Raw genomic sequence first — 27,388 nt, forward strand, 5'->3', positions numbered from 1 at the left:
AAATTGGTAAGATTAAGCAAAGACAGTTGACACAAGCCCACATCACCTTCTGATGTAATAATATTGATAATAATCCATAGCTCTTATATAGATAACACTGTCAACCCAGCAAGTCACAGCACTTTACAAACATTAGCTGATTAAGACCTTTACACCTCAAGAAAACTTCCATTTTAGAAATAAGAAAATGAGTTTGGCCTGTCTGCCAATTACTGAACAGTATGTGAGTGAGTGGTAAAACTGCAATCAAGGTTTTGTGTTATACTCTGTTCAATGAAAAAAAATGTTATATTTTCTAAGTTCTAAAAACATATCTCCATGCTTGAGAATATTCATTTTTCACAGTAAAATTTAGAATTCAACCACTCATGTTCTGAATGATGCAAATTGCTCATGAAATTAGCAAACATCTCTCATTTTATCATCAGATTAAATCTGTATATCTAATAGCCATATGTGGGATAATGTGCAGACATCTAAATCCACAGATCACGCCCACAATTACTGAAAGGAGATTGATTTGATTTGATAGGCCGCCTCTCCCCTTCCATGCTCAGGGCAGCATACAGCAATCCTGTAAACATTCACATAACATTAATGATAAATATTAAAACATCCAATAAAACAACTAATAAAAATAAAACAATTCAAGTGGCAAACCAAAACTAAATGTAACACTAAAAACCCACCACATTGAGGGGGCTGTGACAACTTGTTGGTAATTATAAGTCAGAATAAGTTAGAGATAACAGATATCAAAATGTTAGCTGTTGATTTTTTTCCCTCCAAACTTGCGGGGATGCTCAAATTTGTGGAGAAACTTAAAACATTTAAAAATATATTTGAAGGTTTAAATTTCCCCAAAGCAAAAGTGCCGTCTATGCATGTGCAGACAAGGCACCTACCTCCTCTGGACAGCGACTGTAGTGTGAGGGGTGGCCAGGAGCAGCAGTGATTGGTTAGGAGAAGCTGTGGTAGGCAATACAATGCAGGCTTGGTGCTGAACTAGGCCTGATAAGAGGAGTGGGTCAGAAACCACAGTGACCACAGTGGTGGTAGCAGCAATTGGGGCGAGTGAAGCTGTATTGTGCCCAGCACTGAAGATTGGGAACCATGCCAAGTCCAGCACCAATGACGGGGAGGTGGCCAAGAGCCATGGCATCCCAGTAATGACCACAGTAATTGAGAACAAAACAATTTTGTCAGTGGCAAGGGTGAGGAAAAAGAAAGAAAAGAAAGAGGGTGAAGAAGAGAGTGTTATGGGGTGGGGGCAGTGGTAGGATTCAGTCAGTTCACACCACTTCGGCAGAACCAGCTGTTAAAATGGTGCTTGTAAACAACCAGTTGTTTAATTATTTGAATCCTACCACTGGAACCGGTTGTTAAATTATTTGAAGCCCACCTCTGGGATGGAGGTGGCAAAGAGAGACAGAGAGAGAGAAAGAAATACTGATGAGGTGGGGGCAGAAAGGGAAATAGTGATAGGGTGAGGGCACAAAGAGAAATATAGAGTGATGGAATAGGGGTGGAAAAGAGAAAGAGATTGTTAGGCCCATTCTGCATGGGCCGAAAACAGCAGCTTGCAGCCATCATAAATTACGTCTGTGCAGTGCCAGGCTGTTCGCACGGCTGGGCATCCCGTCAGCAGCAAGTGACTCGGCAGGGTTGCAAGTCTTCACATGTTGACACCTCGCAAACACTGTTTTTTTTCATGGTGCCGGCTGCGCAGCTACGTAGCCACACATGACGGACCCAACGCAGGCAGCATATGCACTCAGTTGGCCATTCTCCTTGCAGTTGCCTCCCAACTTCCCTAGCTCTCCCAGGGTCTCCCAACCTCCCTGGTCCCCTCCCCCAGGACACACCTCCCATTCCCTGGGTAGTCCCCAATGGCTGGTGGTTGGATTGACAGGTAGCTGCTGGCAAATGCAGCTGTGGCCCTGCCTCCCAGGGCACGCTCCCTGTCTGGCCTGGATGTCGCCCCTCAGCTGGGGGTTATAGCTACCTGTCGCCCACACCACGCTTTGGCACCCCTACTCAGCCATGTTCCTGCATAGCTACACAGGGTTGACCGTAAAAGAAAGTCGGGGCTTGTTGCCTGCCGGAGGGGCTTGCCGCCTTGACTGACACCTGCTCACCGCAGCCATCTGCCTCTCTGGAGGGCAGCGAGCAAGACAAAAAATAGTGAAGGGGGAAGAAATACAAGATGATGAGAACAACTTTCTTCAGCAACAACTGATTCTGAAGCTCCTGGAACAAGCACCGTGGGTTCTTTTGTACTATCCAACCTAGCCTTACACTCCATCAAGTCAATCAGACAGAACAGACAGCTAAATGGGATTATATGTTTATCAGTTGCCAGAGCCAGCTAGTAGTTGTGGAAAAAGTGAGCATCCAATCCACCCAGCCACACAGTTTTTGAGCAGAGTCCTTTTGTCCTTTTCACTAAATTTATGCTGTCATCGAATCCTCTCTACAAGAGATTCTAGGCATCACAGTGCTGCTCAGGGTTTTGCCCCATCACTACCTGTCATTATCCAGTAGTCTTGGCTAATACAGGCCACAGCCAATTCCAAATGTCAAAGCTTTTTTCCCTTTTCCCCTTGGCTGTTGCTTAGCAGTTGCATCAGCACAGTAAGGCACAAGTGCCTTTTGCTGTACATATTCACAATCCTTGACTTGTCAATTCCCTCTGCTTATCTCTGGCCCCTTCCACACATGCAGAATAATGCAGTTTCAATCCACATTCAAACAATGTGCGGAAGGGGCCTTAGTAATCTCTCTTCTTGAACAAACTAAGCTCCTTCTTGCAGCTGCTAAAATTCCTTCTGTTACTGAACTCACCTTGCCTTTCTAAAGCATGCACACCAATATGATAGACACTCTCTTTCATCTTTAGCTACTGCAAAAGTGCTATCCTACATCCTAGATAAGTAGGATCATGATGTCATAATGGAAGTCTGGGGAAAGGGGAGTATAAAGAAAGGAAAAATCTTTGGAACGGTATTTTCTTGTCCCAAGAAGAATTCTTTCTGGGTCTCAGAAATAAACACCTATAAGCACCATCTTTAGTAATATTTATTTGAGCTAATAAAATGTACAATAATTTGTCTCAGCTATGTTCACATACTGTCTAGGGCTTTAATGCAGTTCAAATTTGCCTACTGCGTACTTGTGTACTGATGTCAAAGTGAACACTCCAGAGTACTGTGGTGCTTTCAACGAATATAGTAAAACACACTGAGATAAATTCTGCAAGCTCTAAGAAGGAAGCAGACATAAAAACTGAAACTGTGTCCTGAAAAGACTGAAGAACTGATGGTGGGGAGGAATAATATCCTGGTGGTTTGACAACACTGGTTGTATTAAGTCCAGCTTCCGTCCACTTGAATCACGAGGTCACAGCTCCACTCCAATTTCTCTCTTTTAAATGCAGCTCTAACTTATTTTATTCGTGTTTTTGTTTAAACTGGCAATTTGCTCTAATGTCTTTTAAGGTGCATTTGATAGAAAATGTGTTTCAAATACAGGTAACAAATAAAGGACCAGCAAGAATTTACAGGGGACATCATACATTATTCCCTGCTCCGCTATTTACTATTTCACTTCCCTGGATGCTCCCAGCGTCTCTTTTCTGCTTCCTTCTCTCCTTCCCACCCACCACGTACTTCTTGCGAGCCTCCCCATCTTCAGTTATGCTTATTGTTTAATTCATACATATCCACCTTTCCCCTCAGGACCCAAAAGTAGAAAATTTTGGTAGAGACCACCAGTCAAAGAACACAACATGCTACCTCTGTTTAAATGGCTTTTAAAAGCTTGAACTTCACACCATCCTATTGCCAAAACTCTTATTGTTGATAGCAAGTTTTGCAATTTTCACTCCCAATGCTACCCATTTCAACAAAAAGAACTAAGTACTTCAACCACAACAGGCTGCACCATCTTTTTTAATGAATGCTCTGCTAGGGTCCTAGATAAGACCCAAGCAGAGCATTGTAAAACAAATACAATCCAGCACATGGCAGATGAATTCTACTTAGTACTTTTTGCTGATAAGGGTATACACTCTTTTACCTAGAAGTCAATTCTGTGGAAATCTATGGGACTTGCTTTGAAGTAAACTGGTTAAGAATAGGCTGCAAAGCTGTAAATCATCAGTCTGATAAATGAGGTAAAGTGAGGGGAGAGCCCAATTTCTACATAAGAATAATAAGACAGATTGGTTTAACTGGTATGTTTAACTACAGACAATTTAAAGTTTAAAAGAAAGAAAATCATGGCTATTTAAATCTTTTTATGCCAGAGCTGACATTTATAGCAGCTGAATAAGATTAATCATTTTACTCATCAAATGAATCATGTTGAGTAGCTAATATTTAAAAAGTAATAAACTTTGGATTCACATTAATTAAACACTGAAGTTCTGATTAATGTTTTATGTTTCTGAAGTCCCATAAAATGACAACCTCACATTTCAGCATTATTATTATTATTATTCTTTTGTAGCAAGCTAGGTTGAATTTGGCTATGATAGCAGATTCTGGTCTTGAAGTAGATCTTGGTCAGCCACTGCATGCTTCCTTAAAAGACTAAATTATATGAAAATCCAAATAAAATCCATGAACTTTGCATTAAACGCAAACATATAATTAATTTTGGATACTAGAGCCACTGTATTTACACACATGGAAGCAGAAAGTAATTTTGAATCATTTTTGTTAGTACTATATTTTGACACAAGCTAAACAGTTCTAAGAACTGAAACGAACCTAAGACATCAAGTAATAATTTTAGAGACCAAAATTTTACTTTAGCAGGTATAATCTAAATAATGTTATTTATTTATTTATTTATTTATTTATTTATTTGATTTCTATACCGCCCGATCCCTGAAGGGCTGACATTTATAGCAGCTGAATAAGGACTTAGGACTTTTCTTTGACCTAGAGACAAAAAGTATAGTAGCACTTTAGGTAATAACTTTGTATTTCATTACATGTCACTATGACAGAATTATTTTACCGATTTTAATTTTAAAAATTATTTATTAACTTACTTGCTCAGACTTTTGCAACCTGATAATTCAGTTCACTACATGTTGTACAGTACACAAAATCCATTTTTTTCTGAACAGAAAATAAGATAGAAGGTTTATATCAAATGATAGAATGAATGATGTTTTTATTGTTAAAATGGGTTCTGTGACCTTGGAACAAAGCAAATATCCATGCAAGACAATGTTAAGAAATTCTCTTTAATTCATGAGTCACTACCCAAGAATGCATAACAAGCCAAGTGTAATCTGAATTTTATCAAATCTACAGGTAGCAATCACAGCTGCTAGAACAGCAAGCATTACAGAAAGCCAATAGGCCATACCAAATGCTTTTAAAAGACCAACCAGTAAACCATATGTCACTGTAGAAAACATTCCAGGAATTGGTATTTCAGTCCTTCAGCTGCCCCAATTCCTGATATCCTGGCTGTCTGGAGACTGCAAAAATAATGCACTTTATATGAAGAGCACAACTCAATAAGCAACATTCTGGTATATTACTCTAATTACTTTCATTGTTTCTTCTGGTATCACTAATAAAACATAACTAATTAATAAAGGACTTCAAACACACATAATTAAGAAATTCAAACACCACACAAATACAAATTACCGATTAAGCTGCAATTTACCAAGATAACTGAATGCTGAATTGGTTGGTACAAATCAGGATTCTTCATCAGAGTTATATCCTGGTTATGATCTCTAGTTTGTACAAACCTTGTTTCAAATACGTGTAGTGGTTAGGAGCAGATGGATTCTAATCTGGAGAACCGGGTTTGATTCCCCACTCCATCTGAGGCTCACACACCACACCACACACACCACACACCAGCTGGGTGACCTTGGGCTAGTCACATATCTCTCAGCCCCACCCACCTCACAGGGTGTTTGTTGTGCGGGAGGAAGGGAAAGCAGTTTGCAAGACCCATTGAGTCTCCTACAGGAGATAAAGGGGGGATATAAATCCAAACTCCTCCTCCTCCTCCTCCTCCTCTTCTTCTTCTTCTCTGGTGAACTAGATGGGTTTCTGCATTCCTACATTCCTGCTGGGTGACCTTGGGCAAGTCACAGTTCTCTGAAACTCTCTCAGTCCCACCTACCTCACAAGGTGTCTGTTGAGGAAGGGAAAGGAGCTTGCAAGGACATAGGTAAGGGGGGTGTTCCTGGGTTCAACCCCCCCATTACATGTCTGAAGCTCCGCCCCGTTTGTGTTTATTTTAATTTTTTTTAGTGTTTTCCAGTTTTTGGGCTACAGGGGGCGCAGTTTTTAGGCTGGCAGCACCAACATTTCAGGGATTTGGGGGAGACTCTTCTGATGATACCACTCAAGTAAGGTGAGGTTTAGTTCAAGGGGTCCAAAGTTATGGACTCCCAAAGAGGGTTCCCCCATGCCCCATTGTTTCGAATGGGACCTAATAGAAGATGGGGCGACACCTTTGAGGGTCCATAACTTTGGACCCCCTGAAACAAACTTCACCAAACCTGGGTGGTATCATCAGGAGAGTCTCTTAAAGATACCCTGAAAGTATGGTGCTGATAGCTTAACAATTGTACCCCTGACAGCAGGCACCCCCCAAATTTCCCCAGATTCTCCTTTTAAATCCACCCCCTTTGGCATGTCCACCCCAAAACCACCCCAAATCCACCCCCTTTGGCATAATCCACCCCAAAACAGCATCACTTTCAATGTTATTTTAACTGGGACCCCAGATTCTCCCTTTAAGGTGGATTTAAAAGGAGAATCTAGGCTCCCTAATTTAAACACTATTGGAAGTGTTGCTGTTTGGGTGTGGATTCCAGCATCATAGCGGCTGCCCAGCGGGACACACAAAACTCACACAAAACTCAGATTTTGCGCCAGGCTCCATTTTCCCTAGCTACACTTCTGGCCAGGAGGGGAGAGCAGAAGAGAATGCCGGCTGCTGGCTGGGAGCCCAGGGGGTGGAGGGGGCACTTTACAAGCACTGAGGCCGGGAGACGGGACTTGGGAAGGCGTGGCCACGTCCCATGGGCGGGTGGGGGCATGGCCCTGCCCCCTGAACCCACCCCATAAAAATCTATACCTATGTTACTGGGAGCTTGTAAGCCACCTTGAGTCTCCTTACAGGAGAGAAAGCTGGGGTATAAATCCAAAACTCTTATTTCTCTTCTCTCTAATATAATCCTGTTTTATTCAGTAACATCATCCCAACATATATCGTCACAATTGCAGGATGGCAAATAATCTTACTGCTACTGTTGTAATCAGTTCTCACAAGAACAAAATGGGATTTCCAAACAGACTTTGGATCATTTTGATTGTTTGCTACACTAACTGCAGTTAGTTCAATAAACTGGTTTGAATGAACCACAATTATGAGCCACATTGGGGAGGAAGGGCTTGAGGGAGTTGTGCGGCTTTGTTCCAGGTCATTTGCCCTCCCCAGAGCACTTACCCCTGCGGAGGAGGAAGATGTGCCAGCCCACCCATCAGTCCCACAAAACACAGAAATCCAGGCCGCAATGGGACTGCATCAATGTCTCACCTAGGTCTCACCTGACCCTCAGACTTAAGTGTGGCATAAATCCTGTAACCCCTTATGGAGGGCTTTCCAACAGCAGGGTGGGAGTTGCATGTTTTGCTCCCCCTACTGCTGGAGGCATTGGGACTGTGCCACCGCAGCGCAGTATCCCATCGCTGAGGACTTTGGATGGTGCTGTAAGACATAGGGAGAGGGCATTTGTTTACTTTTTACAAACAGCAGTATCCTAAACTGCACTAAAGCTTCTTTCTTTCTTTCTTTCTTTCTTTCTTTCTTTCTTTCTTTCTTTCTTTCTTTCTTTCTTTCTTTCTTTCTTTCTTTCTTTCTTTCTTTCAAAAAACCCCCAAGCAATTCATGGTACACCAAAAGTTGCTATTAAAGAAATAGTCAAAAGTTGTGGGAACTAAAACTGTCTGACTCTTGGTTTCCATTAAATTCAAATAGGATTTTAAAAAGTTATGAAGACATTAATAATGTTATGCAGTTAATCAAGGCAGTACTTCTAATATTTCTGATAGTTTAAAGAACAAGATATCCTGTAAGCTAATAATTCTTCAGTTTCTATTATAGTGGGGACCGGTTGCAATCCCTTAGACATTTTGACCAGCTGGCATCTTGATTACAAAATGGGGATAATCTATTGGGAATTGCTATATTCATAAATCTTCTGAAGTGATCAATAAAATACTGCAACAAGTTCTGGATCACAGTAAGTCATCCAAAAGTAGTGGGGCGTTGTGTGGTTTCCGGGCTGAAGATTCTCTGAAGATGCCAGCCACAGATGCAGGGGAAACGTCACGAAAAATGCTACTACAACACGGCCATACAGCCTGGAAACCACATAACACCCCAGTGATTCCGGCCATGAAAACCTTCGACAATACAAATCCTAAAGTACTTTGGGTAATGCCATATCAGCCCTAATCAGTGTCTAAAACTGTATTCTAAAAAGAGTGGAATATGTTGGGAAGTGACAATTCTAGACCTTTATGTAACTTTGTAAGACTAGTGCATTATTTTTAAATTATTCAGTATTTAAGCATTACATCAGATAATATATTTCTGTACAATAATCCTAAAGAGAGCAGATGTATTTCCAGTGCACAGCTATCCTTTTTATTCAGTTGTTAGTGAGGCTGTGGTAGGATAGTGTGTCAACAACAGTACCATTTACATCAGTAGCATTTGCTCATCCATATTCGCATACTTCATTTCACACTGGTCACCAACCTCACTTTCAGAACTGCAAGCAAGGTGATTATTGAACCAATATGTCCCATGTACTTTGCATGGCAGTGTTGAGTCAAGGGTGGAACAGCTACTTGCTTTTTCAAGAAACAAAGCTGACCCTACTTTCTGCAGCTCTGGTTTAGGCACAAACACTGAATTAAGAAGATGGTAAAAATCTGTCATCTGTGTGAACCTTAAGAAATGACAAGTTAACACCTCTCAAACATGCTTAACATGGACAAGAGGTGATGAAAAAGCAATCATACAGTGATACTATGCAGCAAGATTCTGTATTCTAAGTAATCATGACTTTGTTCAAAATAATGGAGGTCCATTATTTTAACACAGTGGGGTGGCTGCGTTCATCAGTTGCAGCAAAAGAAGAGTCTTGCAGCACCTTAAAAATGAATTTTTGTAGCATATACAGAATGTTCACACCTTTTAAAAGTAGAACTCAATACACACAAGCTCCTGCAGCTCTATGATATAGCTCAATACAATATCCATAGAAACCATATATATAAATCTATAACGTACAAATAAATGTACAGTACATACTCATAGTGACTATAAAAGAATAACTAGATAACTAGATAAATGATATTCAGTGGCTCTAGAGCTACATGTGGCTCTTAAGGCACCACTCTCCAGCGTGGCACATGCCCCATGTTACAAGTGGACAGGCCCATGCCCTGTAGGGCTTTTGTCAGTCAGACAATTATCACCTGGAAAGATCTGTCACTAAAAAGACTAGAAGATGAGTTGCAAACCACCCTGAACAGTAGTCTTTATTGCACAGATGGAAGCAAATAATGCTCATACCCTTCTTTGTAGTCTCTGCACTCCCATCCCAGCACCCAGATAGTGTTGACAGGACAACAATCTGGCCACAAGAAGAGAAAGTAAACCACGAGCAACTTTTCCATCCAGGAAAAGTTAAAGCTGGCCACAGTGTGTGTGTGTGTGGGGGGGGGGAGTTTCCCCTCTTTTCTCCACAGCGGCAGACAGTCCTCTGGTACCTTCACAATCTCATTTACTTATTCAACTTACTTCTTAATGCTATGGAAAGAAAGGGAGGCAGAAAGGGAAGCCCTCTCTTTACTCAGAGGATTAGAAGCAATGGGGAAAGATAATTCTACATGTGGAGAAGTACTTTGGTAAAATATAAAATATAGTTATACTAGCAATAAGGAATACAGCAGGCCTAGACAGGGCAGGGGAGTAAAGAAGTAAAGACTTTGTTTGCCCGGCTTGTCTTTGTGGGTGTTGGGAGAGGGTGGGTAGGGGGATGGGGAGGTTGGTGTCGGACTCAGCAGGGCAGCAGGAGATGGGGCAGCTTGGATAATGTGGGGGCATTGTAATGTGTGACACAATGTTACTTTCAGGGGAAACCTCAAAGTGACATCATGTTGCTCTATGAACTGGTTTTCACTACTACCATTGTTCCCTGGAAGTGATATCACACTGTATACGATAACAACAATTAAAAAAAAGAATTCTCCATCCATCCAAAGGAGTGGTGTGTGCGGGGGGGCGGGGGGGGGGGCAGTGGGAAGTCTCCCACCATGGTGATTCCTAGGAACCCCAGTGTTTTGTTCAATGGAACACAGCACATTCAGCAGTTTTGTGGCTCTTTTGGTTGATGGTAACTGCAAATATAATGTTCAAAGCCATGAACTGAATGCCAAAGACTAACAGTGCAATCCTGGGGGTGGGGGGTGGGAGTAGTTGGGCACAGGGAACAGCATAACCATGCTGCCTGCACTGCAGACCGCACTGCAGAATGCAAGCAACACTCTCCTGACCTGTGTGAAATCAACTTATGCAGTATGATGGTCTGTGCCTTCCTTTTTGCCAACATAAGTCTGTGCAGGCAAATGATGGTGTTTCTGAGCCGAAAGGGCTAATAAAACTGACTAAAACTGGCTCTGTCCCTCGAAACACTTCCTTTGGTACTGGCACAGGCTCCTGCACCAGAGGAGTGCTAGCATTGTGACTGCATTTAAGTCCAGGCATTGCACTGCTGCATAGCTCTCCAGAATCAGTATAAGTGCCTCTGCACTGGCATAAATGCCTCCCCTCCAGGACTGCACTGCCAGACAGATAGTTAAGTACGATAGCCTTTCAAATCATCCACAGAAGTTACTTGCCCACAGAAATGTGAATTTATCCTTATTTCAGTTGCCATTCACCTCTACAATTATCAAAGCAATTATAAAAGTTGTCAAGTTTACAGATTACTAATTAATCACAGATGAGTGGTTCTTTAGCAACCCAAGCTAAATATACCGTAATTAAAATGCATTTATTTATCCTGAACCAAAAATAATTCCATGGGAGCAAAATAGTTGCATGGTACTTTCTGTCCAAACTGCCTTGATTTATGTTGGGACACTGCATATCACAGTGTCAGTGGAAGAAAACAGCAACCTTGTTTCCTTGCAACAGCCCCACAACAATATGGGAAACCAAGCCAAGTTCTGCAGTTGTCTTACCACCTGCGTGGCCTGGCGAAGAACCAAGACTGAAGCTTTAGAAGCATGTAGATAACTAGATCTGTCCCCCTAAATAACCACTCTGCAAATGTTTCCAAGTACGCCTCTCACCTTGACATGCAGACAGTAAAACAATCATTCTCAGCTGACCACAAACATTGAACCAACATCTCCTTTGAAACAGAAATAACCAAACTCACACTCCCCTATCCACTCAGTGTTGCGAGGCCAGTAAAGTGATTAGTATGATAAGCATAATATACCTTTCCTTTATCATTTTTAAAAGACTGGTATGAAGACATGGACCTCCCATATGAATATGAATGACATATGATCACTTAAAATATATATACACAGTAATGCCGATTGCACTGGAATGTTATCCCTACCTTGCCTGCTATATTCATCTGACTCCCTGTGGACCAAGTCTTTTACCCGGTTTCCATAAAGCAATCTGGAGGAATCATGATCAAATGCTTTCAAGGTTTCGCTTGAGCTGTAGGATTTCTGTGTAGGCACTCTGCACTCTTCGTTTGCTGCTGAAGAATTTGTGTAACGCCGTTCCTTGTCTCGTCTGCCCTTTGTCAGGGAGCAATAAGGTCTGCGTTCTTTCACATCCATGCTTCATTCCTTCTGTATGCGCATCAGGCCAGGTTACTTGGAAGTCTCCTCTACATTCAATTTAAGTCCACCTGTAAGAGGATTTAGAAGATTATATAATATGTAATCATATACTTACATAGCACCACATATGCTCATATTCATTGGCAGCTATGTAATTACTTGAAAGTAAAAGTCTTAGTCAAACAACATAATGCTGGCTTTCGGATTCAATTGAACTCTGTTTGGCAGGAAGATCAAAATAGGGCATTTATTCAGCATTACAACCAGTAGATCAGTTAAGAAATTCCTGCCAACAATAGAATTACAGAACACACTAATAAAAATGCAATTTACCACGAAGAGCTAATTTGTCGCCGCCCGCCCCCCCACCTCCACCCCGTTCATGTCAACAAGCACACATGAGGAAAAGTTTTACAGCATTGGTTCCTGGTGGACGCCACTTTCAGCTTATAAAATTGTTAATGAGTTTTATTCAAAAACTAGTAAAATGTTTTTACATTTCGGGTTGCAATCACTTTTTCTTTGTCTGGTATGAAGTGTGCAAGAATATATTTGGATTAATTCCACATGAGCATCAGAGTCTCATGTAGCTTTAGGACTGGATATGTGTACTTTTGCACCGAGGTTTTAGAAACATAACTTTGTGACCACTGTGGAAAGGGGGGGGGGTTGGCTCCTCTTGTAATAGTAGGCTATGGGATGACCCAGTGAAGCTGACTGGTAGTAAATGACAAAAGGAAGTAATTTACCACCAGAAGATTAGGTGATATTCCTGGCTTAGACAGTTTTTAAAAAGATTATCCAGATTCATACAACATTCACAGACCCGTGACCTCAAAACATTATAGCAAAATGGAACTTCCATGTTTAGAAGACATTACATACACTGGTATGAAATAAAGAGTGGTCATATCATTCACACTATATTTGTAAATACTCAGAGGTATCTGGAAGAGAGTTTGTAGCAGAATGCTAGATATGACACCACAGGCAGCCCAGTCCACAAGGATGGGCGGAAAGATAGGTAGTAGACAGGGACAGCACAGGTGTGTGGTCTCCACAGAGGTTCCTGGTGGTAAAATAAAAACCAAACTTAACTGTCATGCTGAAACCGTCATGCTATCCCGTGAAATGGACAATGCCTGCCTTTTTGCTGACATTAAGTTGACACCAGCAAAAGAGGGTGTCCCTGGGCTACAAGGCTTGACGAAGCAGACGCAACTTAGCTCACCCCAAGAACGCAGCAGAGGAGTGCTAGCGCAACTTCAGTGCTTGTGGCCAGGCAACGCAGAGAAGCGCACTTCCCTGGCACCACCTTAGTGCTCCCCCCAACCAGCGTTAAGTGCCACTTTGCCACACAGAGTGGCAATGATGCCAAGGGCACATCAGTTCCACTGCTCTTTTACCCTCTCCTGCAGATTGCCCTGTAAGTCTGATCTAGCAGTGGTCAAGAAACCCTTGACCCAATGAAGTATGTTGTGGTTTAGAAAACACTACTAGATAAAAAGTATAAAGGTAATCATTTGCACTAATGAAAAAAAAATCAGAAGTTACTCATAGATTCTTCATCAACTGGATTTTTAATGTTTTATCTGATGGAATGTTTGTGCCTTCCATTAAAATTTCATATTTTGAAGATCAAAATGTTTGCTTGAAACCTTTATTTGTTTGATGCACGTAATTTTAAATGCAATAATATTTTAAATGCCAGTTACTATCATTGTCAATTTTTAATTTTTTGCTTAAATGTCAAAAGCACTGCAGATTGTAAAACCAATACATTTTAACAGGGTTTATATCAACATTTAGTCCTTTTTTTAAAAAAATGGGATTTTGTGATGCCACTGATAACGCTGCATCAAAAACTGCTGTTCTGGCAGTGGTGTGGAAAAGAATGCTGCACCCGCCCCCCAAATACTCATTATTTCAGTTATGTGGCAAAGAAAATTAACTGACTTCACAACTATAAAAATGCACAGGGAGGAAAGACATGTGGAAAACCCTACAAAAAAAATTCCAGTGTTTGCGGATCAACTCCTAAGGAAATCATGAGTAACTCCAGCACCTAGAAAAGGTCAATTTCAGAAGGTGTAGAGCTTTTGTTCAAATATGATTGCATAAGTAGTGACAAAAAACAAACAGGCAAACACTGCCAATGTGGACCAAGGGTATTGAGGGTATTGGAATGTATGTATTATCAAAGATAGTCACATTAACAATCTCCACATCTTCATATTAAATCTGATGTTCATACTCCAGAGTTAACTGCTTGAAGACTGCAATTAATAAGTATATATGTGGTAAATAAATTTTCTATGACATATAACATATGCATTTTTGTAAACTATTCCAAAATATAGTATTAATTAATGAGGGTGCTAAGTGTTTAGTTTTTAGGTTTAAATGTTTAAAGTTCTGTAGCATTTTTAACAGTTCTTTACATGACACTTCAAGGCCGTTTCCGCACGGGCGAAATATGACGTCGTGGAAACGGTAAAAGAACCGCCATAGCGAGAGCGTTCGCACGCGCAGCGGCGGAGGTGCGCATTCGCGCCGTCGCGGAAACGCTAAACCGGCGCGAAGACGCCGTATTCAGAAAACGCTTCAAACCACTCTTTTTCCCCCTGTGACGCATCGACGCCGCACTCGTGCGAACAGCCGCAAGGGAGCCGTCTTCAAAATGGCGACTGCCAGACGGCCAAGCTGGGTCACCTTTTCCCCCCACACACACACGTCAGTCTCCTGGTGCGTTCCCTGCATGGCCAAGCACCTTTCCCAGACCCATGCACTGGGACTGACAGTAGCTGGGAGGGGAGGCACTGACAGATGGGGGACGGGCAGGACATCAGGGCAGTCACGTTGTCCATCGCACTGCTGCGTGGGCATGACGTCGGGCCTGCACGGCTTCGCGCGCAGGCTAAACATCGCGAGACGCCGCTTCCGCAGCGCTTCAGTGCGAACCGTCACATTTCTGCGGGGCTGCGGACGCCCGCAGCTCCGCCTGTCTGTGTGAACGCTTTTTTTCGTATGCGTCGCAATTTGCGACGTCATCGCGTCGCTGCTTTTGGCCGTGCGGAAACGGCCCAAGTTTTTTTTAATAATAGAATTACTGTGTACAGTTTAAAAACCACAATGATTTAATCTATGCTGTAGTGTTAGCGGCTACTGATCTTCTCACAATAAGCCAATGAATTCAGTATACTTCAAAGGCAGTTTTCGGGTTATCTACTGCCTCTCCAGGCTAAAAATGAGGTTAGAAGTTACAAACTGTTTAATAGAACTGTATTATTTGAATACTTCGGCAGCAATTATAAATTTACCAAAAACAATAAAAGGCAAAAGAAACTGTGGATGCTTCTTGCACCATGTATATATGGGACTACATATAAAGAAATATTAATTTCCTGAAATGCTATCTTTCAAAAACACTGACTTCCTGAGACAGGAGGGAACTACAGAATTGTACTTTTAACTAATTGTATCTACAATGTTTGTGCTGTGGAATGAATGAAGTGCCGCAATCTGTTTATACTATTTATGAGGGCTGGGGATTCTTTGTTAAACCCAGTACACACTTCCATTTTAGGAGCTGCTGAAAGTCTTAGATAAAAGGGATTTGCTTTATATACAAGAAGCCTAGAATATGGTGGCAAGCTCTAAAGTTGCTGAGTTACCTTGGTTGCCATGGCAAAGCCCAAATGACAAAGACTCCTTAGTGACTCTTTCCTCCAGCAATTCATACCAAGGAATATGTTATTGCTAAGGTTGGAAGCAGAAGTGCAGAAGGCTCTTCTTTTCACTTGCCATTAGGATTACCAACCTCAAGGTGGGAGGGAGAGTTCTACTGGAATTATAACTGATCTCCAGACTCCAGAGATCAGTTATCTGAGAGGAAATGGCAGCTTCAGAGAGCTGACTCTATGGCATCACTTCCCTGTTGAGCTCTTTCCCTCCTTTCCAGTGGTGGGATCCAAAAATTTTAGCAACAGGTTCCCATGGTGGTGGGATTCAAACAGTGGCATAGCACCAATGGGGCTGGGCAGGGCACAACGGGGGCGTGACCGGGCATTCCTGGGCGGGGCTGTGGCAAAGACGCAGGGCACGCGGACCCCAGGTGCAGTTCACTTTAAGAAGTCTCCAAACAGCTAACAAATGCCCCCCCTTTTCCTCTCCCCACAACAAACTCCTTATGGGGCAGCAGGTGGGACAGAGAAAGTGGGGAATCAAACTCAGCTCTCCAGATTACAGCCCAGCCCCAGTTAAGAAGCCAGGTGCTTCATGTCCCCCCCACCGTACTTGACAGCGCTTCCCAGTTTTTAAACATCCTTGCTCCTGACTGTGTAGACACAGGGTTGCAAGGACATCGCGTGTCAGCACGGGATGTCAGCATGGCTGGGGGGCCATGCCTGCCCTCCCTTGTGGCTACGGAGGTGAGTCCCTTTAAAAAAAACTGTGCCTCCATGCAAAGGCGCAATGGAAGCCCACATTGCCTCCATGGGCTCCGGTCGCTGCCTGCATGGAGGCGTGCGAACGGAGCAAGAGGGAGAGCAGGTTCCTTAATCCCGCCTGCAACCCGCTCTCCTTGTGCTGTGCAGAAAGGGCCTTAAGAGTCTGGAAATCTACAGTGTATTATCCTAGACTCATCCAGAATTCCTGGACAATAGAATTATTTCCTTAGTGTTGGCTTCTGTCTTATTACTGTTGTGCCAGCCAAAATCACACAGTGTCACACCTTTGCCAGCTGAGGATTTGCCAATTCCACTCTCTTTTGCAGCCAGCAATCTTTATTACTCCTTCCTGGAGACTTCTGGAAGCTCTAACTAAAGGTCCCATACACTAAATCTTGGACTCATTTAATCAGATAATCTGCTCTATCACTCCCTCTACAGAGATATGTCTTTTTCCTTATATCACTATGAGGGAAATAACTGGAGACTGATTATTTTTTTAAAAGCTAGGAATTCAGATAACCTGCTTAAACTACCATTGCAACACTATATTATTATATTAATATTTTTTAAAATAAGAAAGGTTTCTCTACTGTCACCAGTAACAAAACCAATGACAACAGCATCTCCCTGGAATATATTTAAGCCACATGCAGAAGAAAATAAAATGACTTCAAAACTGAAAAAATGCACAGGGAAGGGTAGATAAGAACCCTGCCCCAACCAATTCCAATGCCTGTGTATCAACTCCCTAGAAAATCTGCAGTAGCTTCAGCAGGTGGAATAGATAATAGAAAATAATAAGTAATATTTGCCTTTTCTTTTTGTCTCCTATCTCTACCTTACTTCTTGTTCACTTTCTATAATTCTTCACGGTACACATTGTTCTTGAGGGGCAGTTACTAAGAGTGTGGCAATAGTTAAGCATACATGTGGTTAGGCAATGGTTAGGCATACAAGAATCAAGTACTGGTAAGTTATAGCATTTGGTGAGAAATGTACTGAAGTACTGTTCTGACTGCTTGCCTATAACCCTGATTCTCCACAACTCTCTGATTATTTCAAATTCTTCCAGGTGTCATTTTCAGTTCTTAATCTGCTCTATCACTTTGCACTTTGATCCCAGAGCACACAAGCATTCAGTTTTCTGCATTGGAGCAAGGACTCAAGTTCTGTTCACATGATCAAAGTGTGTATGTCTGCCTGAAGTGCTCTTGGCGATAGAGAATCTTGGAAAAGATTAGAAAAGGTATGCACGAGTCTGTGCAACTGAAATCCAGACCACAGAATTACTTAGTAGCACAGTCGTCCCTTGAAAACTAATCTAGTTAATTGTTGTTTCATGTGGAAAAACAAACAACCTATAGAAGTTCAGGCTTTTCTAGGGGAGAGATTGACCTGAGTCCCATATACCTCATCTGGTATGAGCCCCTCTTTCAGATGATTGTGTTAATACTGTTTTTTTTACTGGTTTTTTTTTACTATTTTTGTATTGTTGATATTGTTATCCACCATATCTGGGGAAAAGATGGGCCTGCAAGTGTTTTAAATAATTAAGTAGGGAACAATGCAGCTAAAGGTTAAGGGGAAGCAGGCATGCATGTCTCCAGTTCCATGTGAAATTGCAGGTGCCACGTATGCATGTGCCTCTCACGGATCCAACAGCTCAAGTTGTAATGTCTGGAACACATTTTAATAGTACAAAAAAGCTTAGATTTTATTCCCTTAGTGTCTCCTACCCCGCCCAATAACTGTTAGACACATGATCCCTTTGTTAGCTTCCACCCCACACAGACCCCTTTCCCTCCCCTCCCTTGCATGCCACCCCTCACTCCCTTCCCTCCCCCACTCCCCATCCCTTGCATGCCACCCCTCCCCCTTCCTCCCCTCCGCTAGGGCAGGTTGGCCATGTCCAGATGCTGGGCCCCGTCCCCTTCCCTCCCTAGCATGCCACCCCTTACTCCTCTCCCTTGCATGCCACCCCAAGCACAAAAAAGCTTAGATTTCATTCCCTTAGTGTCTCCTACCCTGCCCAATAACTGTTAGTTAGACACATGAGCCCTTCACTAAATTGCTTTGGATTGGGGCATGATACAAGCAAACTAGTCATTACTGGGTATTTTCGCACACATAAGATAATGTACTTTCAATGCACTTTAGCAAATGTTTGCAAGTGGATTTTCTTTTTCACATAGGGAAATCCAGTACTCAATGATGCTAAATGAACTAAAAATGCACTATACAATATGCATGAACAGACTTGTTTTGATTAATTAAAAAATCCAAATAATATAATTACCAAAAATATTTCTTAATGGTTTATACTGAAGATAATAGGTGTTTAGGCAATTTTCCTTACAAGCCACCTTGAACAGGATTATAGGTGGAATATAAATTCTGTGTTCAAATTATACACACTGACAAAAGCAACATATTGGCACCTCGTACACACATGTAATATTTAAATCAAATAAAGGCAGCATGTTTAAGTAGATCAATACAGCAGAAAAAGTTTTTAAAATACTCATGCTTATTGTGACTACAAAAATGTGTTAATAAACACTACAATTGGATTTTCAGCTCATAACTTACTTTGTGAGCATTTGTCATCTAAACTTTTAAAGGATGCTTAAGATTTTGAGTACTCTAAACCAGCACAATCATACGCAGAGTTATTCCAGAGGTAACTTCAGCAACTTTAATGAGTCTTAATTAATGGCTAAATAAAAAAGGCTACAGAATCTTCAGCCGATTCCATCTACATCTCTTTGCACTAAAATAGAAATTAAAGTATACAAGAAGAAACAGAGAAGCAAAATAATGAGTTTAATTTGTTGATTTTTGAAACAAAAAAATTGGGTATAGACCCATAGGACTGAAAATATATATTGCAGCACATATTTTAATTGTTATGATGTAAAATAGGCTTTAGGGTCATGTTATAGAGTGTTAACTGAAATATCCCGCTAGGGTTTTAGCATGCCTGTAGGCCTTTTAAACTGCTAAGGAAAATTGCTACACTCAGTTTAGAACAGTTCCTTCAAAATTCCCTCAAGGATTATTACCATCTGCCTACATGGTACCAGTTTTCTTCTAATGCATATAAACACTCTCCATATCGATGTCATACTTTACATGTAATTCTTCCTGATTAGAGCAGCTGTAGAAGAATAAAACTAGTGGGTCAAATAGTTTAAAACAGGTTGATTTTGGAACACAACTAACAACAGTTTACAAGCTTCATCCCTTAAAAAGAAATAAAGAAAATCACACAAACACAGAGAAAAGCAAATTTTAAAAAGAAACCAGAAACATGTAAAGAAAATTCAAATATCTATTAGTAACTATGGGTTGTAGCATTTGAGCCCCATCCGAAGGAGTGGACTGAATCTGCTTGTGGAAGTAGCGCTCCACTGCGCTGGTGTATTCACCCTCCTCGAGGAACTTACCTTGGCAGACGTGTGATTCCGCCGGCATGTGGTCACTGTGTCCTCCCCACAAGCACTGGAACACAGAGGAGGACACTGCATCAGCATCCCAGGGCCCCTGCTACCAGCGTAGCAGGAGTAGGCCAGGTGCATTCCAGGGGAGGAGCCAGTGTGGTATAGTGATATTACAGTCTCAGAACTAGGATCTGGAAGATCTAAGTTTGAAACTCTACTACACCATGAAAACTTGCTAGATGATCTTGGACCAGACACACATGCTCAGCCTAACATAAATCACAGGGTTGTTGTGAGGATAAAACAGAGGACAGAAAAACCATGTTTCATGTTCTCACTAGGAAACAGAGTATAAATGAAGTAAATCAATCAATCCATCCCTATGAAATTTATAGTTTTTAATGGAGAACAAAGAAAAAGAAAACAGTGAACATGAACATTTGTTTATGTGCACCTCATACTATGAAGTAGCATGTTGCATTTTGGATACGTAATTTTCATATAAAAAGGGAGATATTACAATTAATTACAAATGCAAAAAAAACCCCAGATTCATGGCAAGATTAAAAAATTGTTTAAAATCAAAGAATGATTGCAAAATAAGCATTAGTTATTGCTAAAAAAAGAAATTGTGACCCTTCATTTTCAGTCTAGATATGCCTTTTAATTCAAACCCTATTATAAATTATATCACATGGAAATAACAGAAAACATTTGTAAAGTAAACATATCATAGAATAACACAACAATCCTAAAAGAATTACACTACTGTAAGTCCACTTGGGTTAGTGGGATTAGAAGAATGTGATGGTTTATGATTGTACTGCCAATTATTTATTTGCAAATTTATGTACAAGAAATTTTATTCTGATTTAAGGGAATATTTTCTAACAAGTCAATTTCTTATCTCTGATCTTCCTAATAATTTGCAATTCTGTTGACAGGTTTATACTTCTAAAAGCCTGATAGAAGCAGCACAGCAAACATACACTCACTAGATAGCTGAAAATGAACACTGTGGGCTTCAAAATACATGACCAAACAAGAGATCAAGATGGCTTGTATCTTCCTATTTCAATAGTTCCTATTAAAAACACAACTGAACTTTGTACATATTGAGCCTAGTAATCAAAAATGCCAATGGAAGTTAGCCATAAAAATACCTTTGCTACTGGAGCATACATAGTATTTCACTGCCATTTTGAAAGGAACATATAGAATTGGATACAGTTGGACTTTTAAAATCACTCCACGATAACATTACCAAATATTAACTAATAACTAATAGCCCCACAAAATGGCATTTTTCAATTTGGGCTCCACAGGACAAGCCTAATCATCTTACCAGACTGAGAGGACAAGATCCTGCTCATCCTTTGGGTGTTGTCTGCCAAAGCAAAAGAAGGTGGTTGGACAGGAATGTCTGAGATGGCAGCCTCTGTGACCTCTAACCCTTCAAGATCTCATTGAAAGCATCCTCAGCTTGCTGTACTTTGGAAAAGACTGGCTGAGGAAGCCTTGCTCTCCCTCCCATCCAGACAAGTATCAGCTGGAGACAGAGGAGGAAGAGGAAATAATTGGTGGAAATTATCCTCTACCTTCTATTTCTGAGAGAAATGCACTGTCCTGCAGGTAGCAGGCACCTGTGGGGGACATACAAACAGCTCAGAAATCTGCCAAAAAAATGAAATAAAAAGGAAGGCATCCTAAAGTTGCTGGGCTGAGATTTGCTGACATAAACCATTTCTAAAGGTTCTTTTGGTCCAGAAACAGAAAGCTATTTTCACATGTATGAAAGGGAAAACAAAATCAACATGATAAACACTGCATCTACTCTAAAATGAAAAGTCTAAATACAAATTGCAGTTTATGAAAAAAATTAAGAGCCAGCAATTCCCACAAAAATGACGGAATCCACATAACTAATCATCCATAAAACCTATTACAAATAAACACTCAGAAAAATTCACAAAACATAGGAAAGTGATAGAATTTCCACATCAGTGACTGATAAAGTGAGATATGTCAGAAATCAACTGAGCTGGAAAAATGACACTCTGAAGAGGTGCTTAAGATGATCTGTGACTATGGTCTACCATTAGTCAAACTGATGACTCTTAATACATGGATATTTCAGGTCATCATATCTAGAATCTTAATATCAGTATTCTGTCTCCTGGTACAAGAACATGAAGTATGATTCTGATGCTGGTACTCTGAATTTTTTTTAAAAAAAAAACCCTGTCAGATGAGCTTTTTATAAGGCAAAACTTGGTGAAACCTCCAAAGTCATTATCTATCCTAACATTTTAGAATTAATCAAATTCAGACTAGAACACAATCTATTTCTTTATAACTAGTTTCAAGTTAGTGGCATTTTGTTTTGCTTTCTGCTATTAAAAATGGATAGGGCTAGTGAAAATTTGTGAACACATGTTGTGAGTATGAGGTGGACCAAGACAACACTGGTTCAAAGCCCCACTCAGCTATGAACTGTACTGGGTAACACTTAGACCTGGGGTAGGGAACCTGTGGCTCTCCAGATGTTCAGGAACTACAATTCCCATCAGCCCCTACCAGCATGGCCAATTGGCCATGCTGACAGAGGCTGATGGGAATTGTAGTTCCTGAACATCTGGAGAGCCGCAGGTTCCCTACCCCTGACTTAGACCATTATGAAATAAATACAGGAAGAAGACTCCAAATTTATTCTCTTGCATGATGTCTGATTTTTTCTGCACAGGTCATTTCATATTTTTTAATACAAGGAAAAACAATGAAATATGGAAAAAGAAAGAAATATGATTCTTTCCCATAATCTAAAGTGAAATAAGTCAAGAGGAGCTTTACCTAAAAATGTGCTGAATGTTTAGATGAGCTTAGTAAACACAACATTGCACTTACCTGTGTAACTGTAATTCATTGAGTGGGTTTCTGTGCAGACACACACTGGAAGTGCATTTGTGCAGGCCTGCCACGGAAAGATTTTCCAGCTTTCTTTCTGTTCTGCAATTCTAAAGAGTACTCCCTCCCTCTTCCCCTTCCCTTGGGAGTGAAAGTTCCAATCCAATTGGTGACATGATGGGAGGGGGAGGAGTGCTCTTCCCTCAGTTCTCCTATCGCAGTGGTGGCACTCAGAGCCCTCTCTGCGGGCACGCACGCACAGAGTTCGTCGTGGGGGGGAAATTGCCCCCCACCCCCACATCTAGACTAGCCTTGATATACGTGCACCTCAGCGAGCAGGGAGGACTCGGCTGGCAGGCCTGGTGCCTGTGCTCCAGGAGGCTGCTGCCCGGGGGGGGGGGGGTACAGAGGCGGCAGAGATGCTAGAGAGGCTCAGAGCAGCGCATGTGGGACTTGCTGGAGGCTACAGCAGGCTGGCCCCTGCTCGAGAGGGTTATTCAGGTTAAATTGCCGCATTGGCACTTTGCGATAAATAAGTGGGTTTTGGGTTGCAATTTGGGCACTCGATCTCGAAAAGGTTCGCCATCACTGTCCTATCGCCACCACAGCTAGAGACAAAGTTAGGCAACAACAGTCCAATTGGAGTGTGGTGTGACAAACAGCAGCCCACAACAGGGAAGGAGGAAGGAATATGTGTCCGCATAGAAACCCACTCAATGAACTACAGTTACATAAGTGAGTGTGACATTGTATTTCATCTTCCTGGGCTTTTGTGCAGCCCCATATTGGGAGACTAACAGGTTCAAATAATTTGGCGCAGGGAATGAGGCTTTCTACTTAAGCTATGCCTGCAGAACTGCTTTGCCCACTGCTGTCTCCCTGTGGGTGTCAAAGTCCACCAGGTAATCTTTAATGATAGCTAATGCTGCGATGACAAACCTTCAACCAATGGGGCAAGCAGGACTATCCTTCATGCCCACTGGTTGGGGATTTGCTGTCACAGTAAAAACCACAGCGGGAAACCAGTGCCTTGCAGCCCACTTCCCCGCCCACCCCCTCTCCCCATTGCCCTGCCCATCCTCCAACCACCACCCCCAACCAGGCAACTGTGGCGGGGATGTGGTGACTTGCAACATGCTGCCCCCAAAAGACTTCATCTTGCCCCACCCACCTTCCAACCACACCCCTTCAACCAAGCCACCACAACACACAAGATTGGGCCTCAGGAAATGAACTGAATGGAGAAGTAGCTTTGATCCTGCACGTTGACTCCAACACGCAGGATTGGGTTCCCAACCTTCCTTCCCAAGACCACAAATTGATCTGTTCACTTTGCTGAACAATATTAAGTGCAGGAGATACTGTTCAAGGGTGGACATGGACACCATATCACCTAGAGAATGTATTCAAAGTCCACTGGAACAAGATTTCCTTTATCTTATCCCATTTTTTGCTTTATTCAACAATAAAGCCGGAATAGCCGGAACCCAAGCTGACAATACCTGGGGTCTTCCCATCACGCCTCATTGAAGCAGGTGTCCTTCATGCATCAACCTGAAATCTTCTCCAGTAGTGTGACCAGCTCCCACTTGTCACAGGATGGGACTCATGGTGCACCATAACGTGCAAGCTCTTTGCCTAACACTGTGGCTGCTTCAGCCTTACAAGACTGACCTGACAAGGTAAAGGCAGTTCTCTTAGTATCCAAAAAAAAAAAAGCCCTCCAGGAAGTCCTATGTCTACAAGTGGGAACGTTCTATTTTGTGGGCACAAGTGAAAAAAAAGTTTTATCAGAATTGAGTGACTTACCTCATATTTTTATTATCTCCTTCACCTTGCAGACTGTGGTCTACCCACCTCCTTAACTGAAGTACAGTTTTTTGATACCCCAGCATTTCAGCTTGTTTGGATTCTTTTTACCTGTTGGCTCACCCTCTCTGCAAGGAGTTTTTCAAGAGACTTCAGATCAGGCTCCTACATGATAAGAAACCTATGCCCCAGTGGAGTTTGACTCAGGTTTCCACTGGGTTAGTGGAATCCCCTTTAGACCCATGGTCACTCCTGTCCTATAAGACTTCTTCATGGCCATCATGGCCACCTGTGGGCTCTCAAGTACAATCCAACTTCACTATTTCTACCAAGGAAAGGTGCTGCTATGCTCCAGCCTAGAGCATTTGCCTAGGATGATCTTGGCATTTCACTTCTGTCAGGACATTGTGCTATCTGTGTTCTTCTTTAAGCCATCTTCCCCAGCAGAGCAGCCTCTGAACACACTAGACCCATGCAGGTCACTGCCTTTTCTATCTGCTTTGGACTGTAGACACGAGGAAGGACAATAACAATTTTTGTTTCTTTCTCAGGACCACATGTAGGAGTTTTGTTGTGGGTGCCCCCAAAAAAGCTCACAGTCCTCCCTATACATGTTTTCTAGTTGCTTCATTAAAGGGAAGGCCCAGTGGTGGTGTTCAACCAACCTCACCCCACTAAGGTAAACCGAGATTTGGCAATCAGTAAACCAACTAGATTACCATTATGTGACATTGATATGCTGTAATGTGATCTGACACCAGCTGAGGAGAACATTGGATTGGCAAGATCACAGCCTTGGCCATACAGACAAGCTGCTCTGAGATAAGGCATAACCCGAGGGTGCAGTTGCAGGTTGTTCCCCAATCATGGCCCCATAGACAGGCATGGAAGAGAAAGAGCCCTCATCCAAGTATCTGACCAAGACAGAGTGGTCCCTGGAAAAATGGCCTGAGAGAAAGGTCTCGGTTCCAAACAAATCAGATTCAATGATCCTTGGTGCTGATGCAGTACCATGGTGGGGAGATGCTACCAGAAAATAATTCAACTTATGATGTCCCAGCTACTATAAATGACTGAAGATGACTACTATTCTAGTTCCAAGCAGAATCATGACATGAAGTCATCGCCAAAGAGCACTCTATTGTCAAGGACCCAGGTTCTGATTGGTTCTGACAGAATGAACCCAAGTGATTCAGTTGGTCCAGAGGTAGATGAGAGTCCCAGTTCAGAGATGCTGATGACTGTGTAGTGGAATGCATTGGTGATGATGCACCTCGACGGTGGTGTTGGTGACAAGACTTGTCACTTGATATTGAAGACATTGGGGATGGGTGTAATCCATGGACAACGAATGCTGGTGGTGAGCCCTCAAATGGCATTAGAGAAAACTCGACAGTGATCTTGAAAGCAATTGGCAATAAGAGCCCTTTTTATCTGCCAATTGCCTAAGCAAGGGAGAAAATATCTTCTTATAGAAGGATCATCTCTTAACAGTTGTTCACCATCCTTCCTCTTGTGACCCTTCTTTTGAGGGGGCTCTAAAGCAGCCTGGTCGAAGAAAGCCTCGAAGGTACCATGGGAAGGGACAGAACAGAAGCGGGAGAACAAGCCCTCTTCTTTTCTTGTTCTAAAGCATCTAAAGGAGCCAGAGACTTTTCATACATGGCCAGAGGTTGACAAACAAGCCCTCTTCTCCCATTTCCCTGAAGCGCCTGAAGTAGCCAGTAACTATACTATATAATTACCACTGTTTTACTCTGTATAATTAATGTTAGCATGTCTCCTCAAGTGGGAATGACTTGCATAATTCTGGAACTACATATATATGGCTTCAAATTTTAACATGAAATTTGCCTGAGAAGGAAACCATCATCTCTCAAAGAAGAGAATTAATGGGGGGGAGGGGGGCTGCTCATTTATGTAGTACCAATGAAATTACTCATATCATTGAAAGAGCACTGAAGGAATATGTGGGAAGATATGTAAGTTGATACAGTGGAGAAGGGTACTGAAACGATAAAAGTATAACAAAAGAAATTAAATAATACCAAGGAACAATTACTTTTTATTGAAGAAAAATAATAATGTAGGGGGAAAAGCAAGATGACAAAAAGTACAACTAAACTAGGAATAATAATAAAGATAAAAATGAAGCCAAGCTACAGCAAAAGACTTATCTACCGGTACATTTGGAACTAGGAAACACACCTTGGCAAGTTCGAAACAAGCTGTCTTAAGAAAAATAGTCATGAAAATGAATAAGTTGTTTTTTGTGGTCAAGTGTTTCCTCCCACATTATTAATTCCTCATCTACCTCTCTAATATAATTTAAAAGTTATAATAGGTTAGACATGCTGCAAAATAAATTAAAAACCTTGACAAATAAAAGGTTAAGAAAAGCTTTAAATCATCTGGAAAAACTACAGTAATCTGTAACACACTGATGCAGACACAAAACATTTTGGCTATAAATGTGCACACAGAGGTTTGCAATTGTGCATTTTCCTCATAATCCAAGGGAAGGAAGTTGCAGGAGAAAATTCATGGCTGACAGGATTGTGTGATGGAAAAACTTCTTTTAGAATAATTTTCATATATCTGTTATACTTTTAAATATCCCCAATACTGCCTGAGAGAATGGTGGCTAATCACTCTTAGCAAGCAGAAGGTAGCCTGTTTCCTATGCTCTGTCTCATCTTACTAGTACCAGCTAAACGTACCAACCAAGAGACAATGGCTATGAAAAATTCCAATCTGATCACTGTAATCATATTTCTGCCCCTACTGCCTTTTCTAAATTGAGATCTGATACCTCAGGACCTCTTGAAAAGTAGTCCACTGGCTGGAATCA

The 27,388-nt window shown here is 41.7% G+C and overlaps 1 protein-coding gene across 1 annotated transcript in view; it reads right to left on the reverse strand.

Annotated features, from left to right (window-relative positions):
• LOC125439615 (teneurin-3-like) overlaps positions 1–27,388 on the reverse strand; it is a 294,691-nt gene that overhangs the window by 169,358 nt on the left and 97,945 nt on the right. Inside the window, exon 3 of the mRNA XM_048508731.1 lies at positions 11,699–12,001. Within this exon, the coding sequence (XP_048364688.1) occupies positions 11,699–11,930 (232 nt within the window). The 5' untranslated portion in view covers positions 11,931–12,001. The remainder of the gene's footprint in view (positions 1–11,698; positions 12,002–27,388) is intronic.

Source organism: Sphaerodactylus townsendi, linkage group LG10 (genome assembly GCF_021028975.2).
Source record: "Sphaerodactylus townsendi isolate TG3544 linkage group LG10, MPM_Stown_v2.3, whole genome shotgun sequence".
NCBI lineage: Eukaryota > Metazoa > Chordata > Lepidosauria > Squamata > Sphaerodactylidae > Sphaerodactylus > Sphaerodactylus townsendi.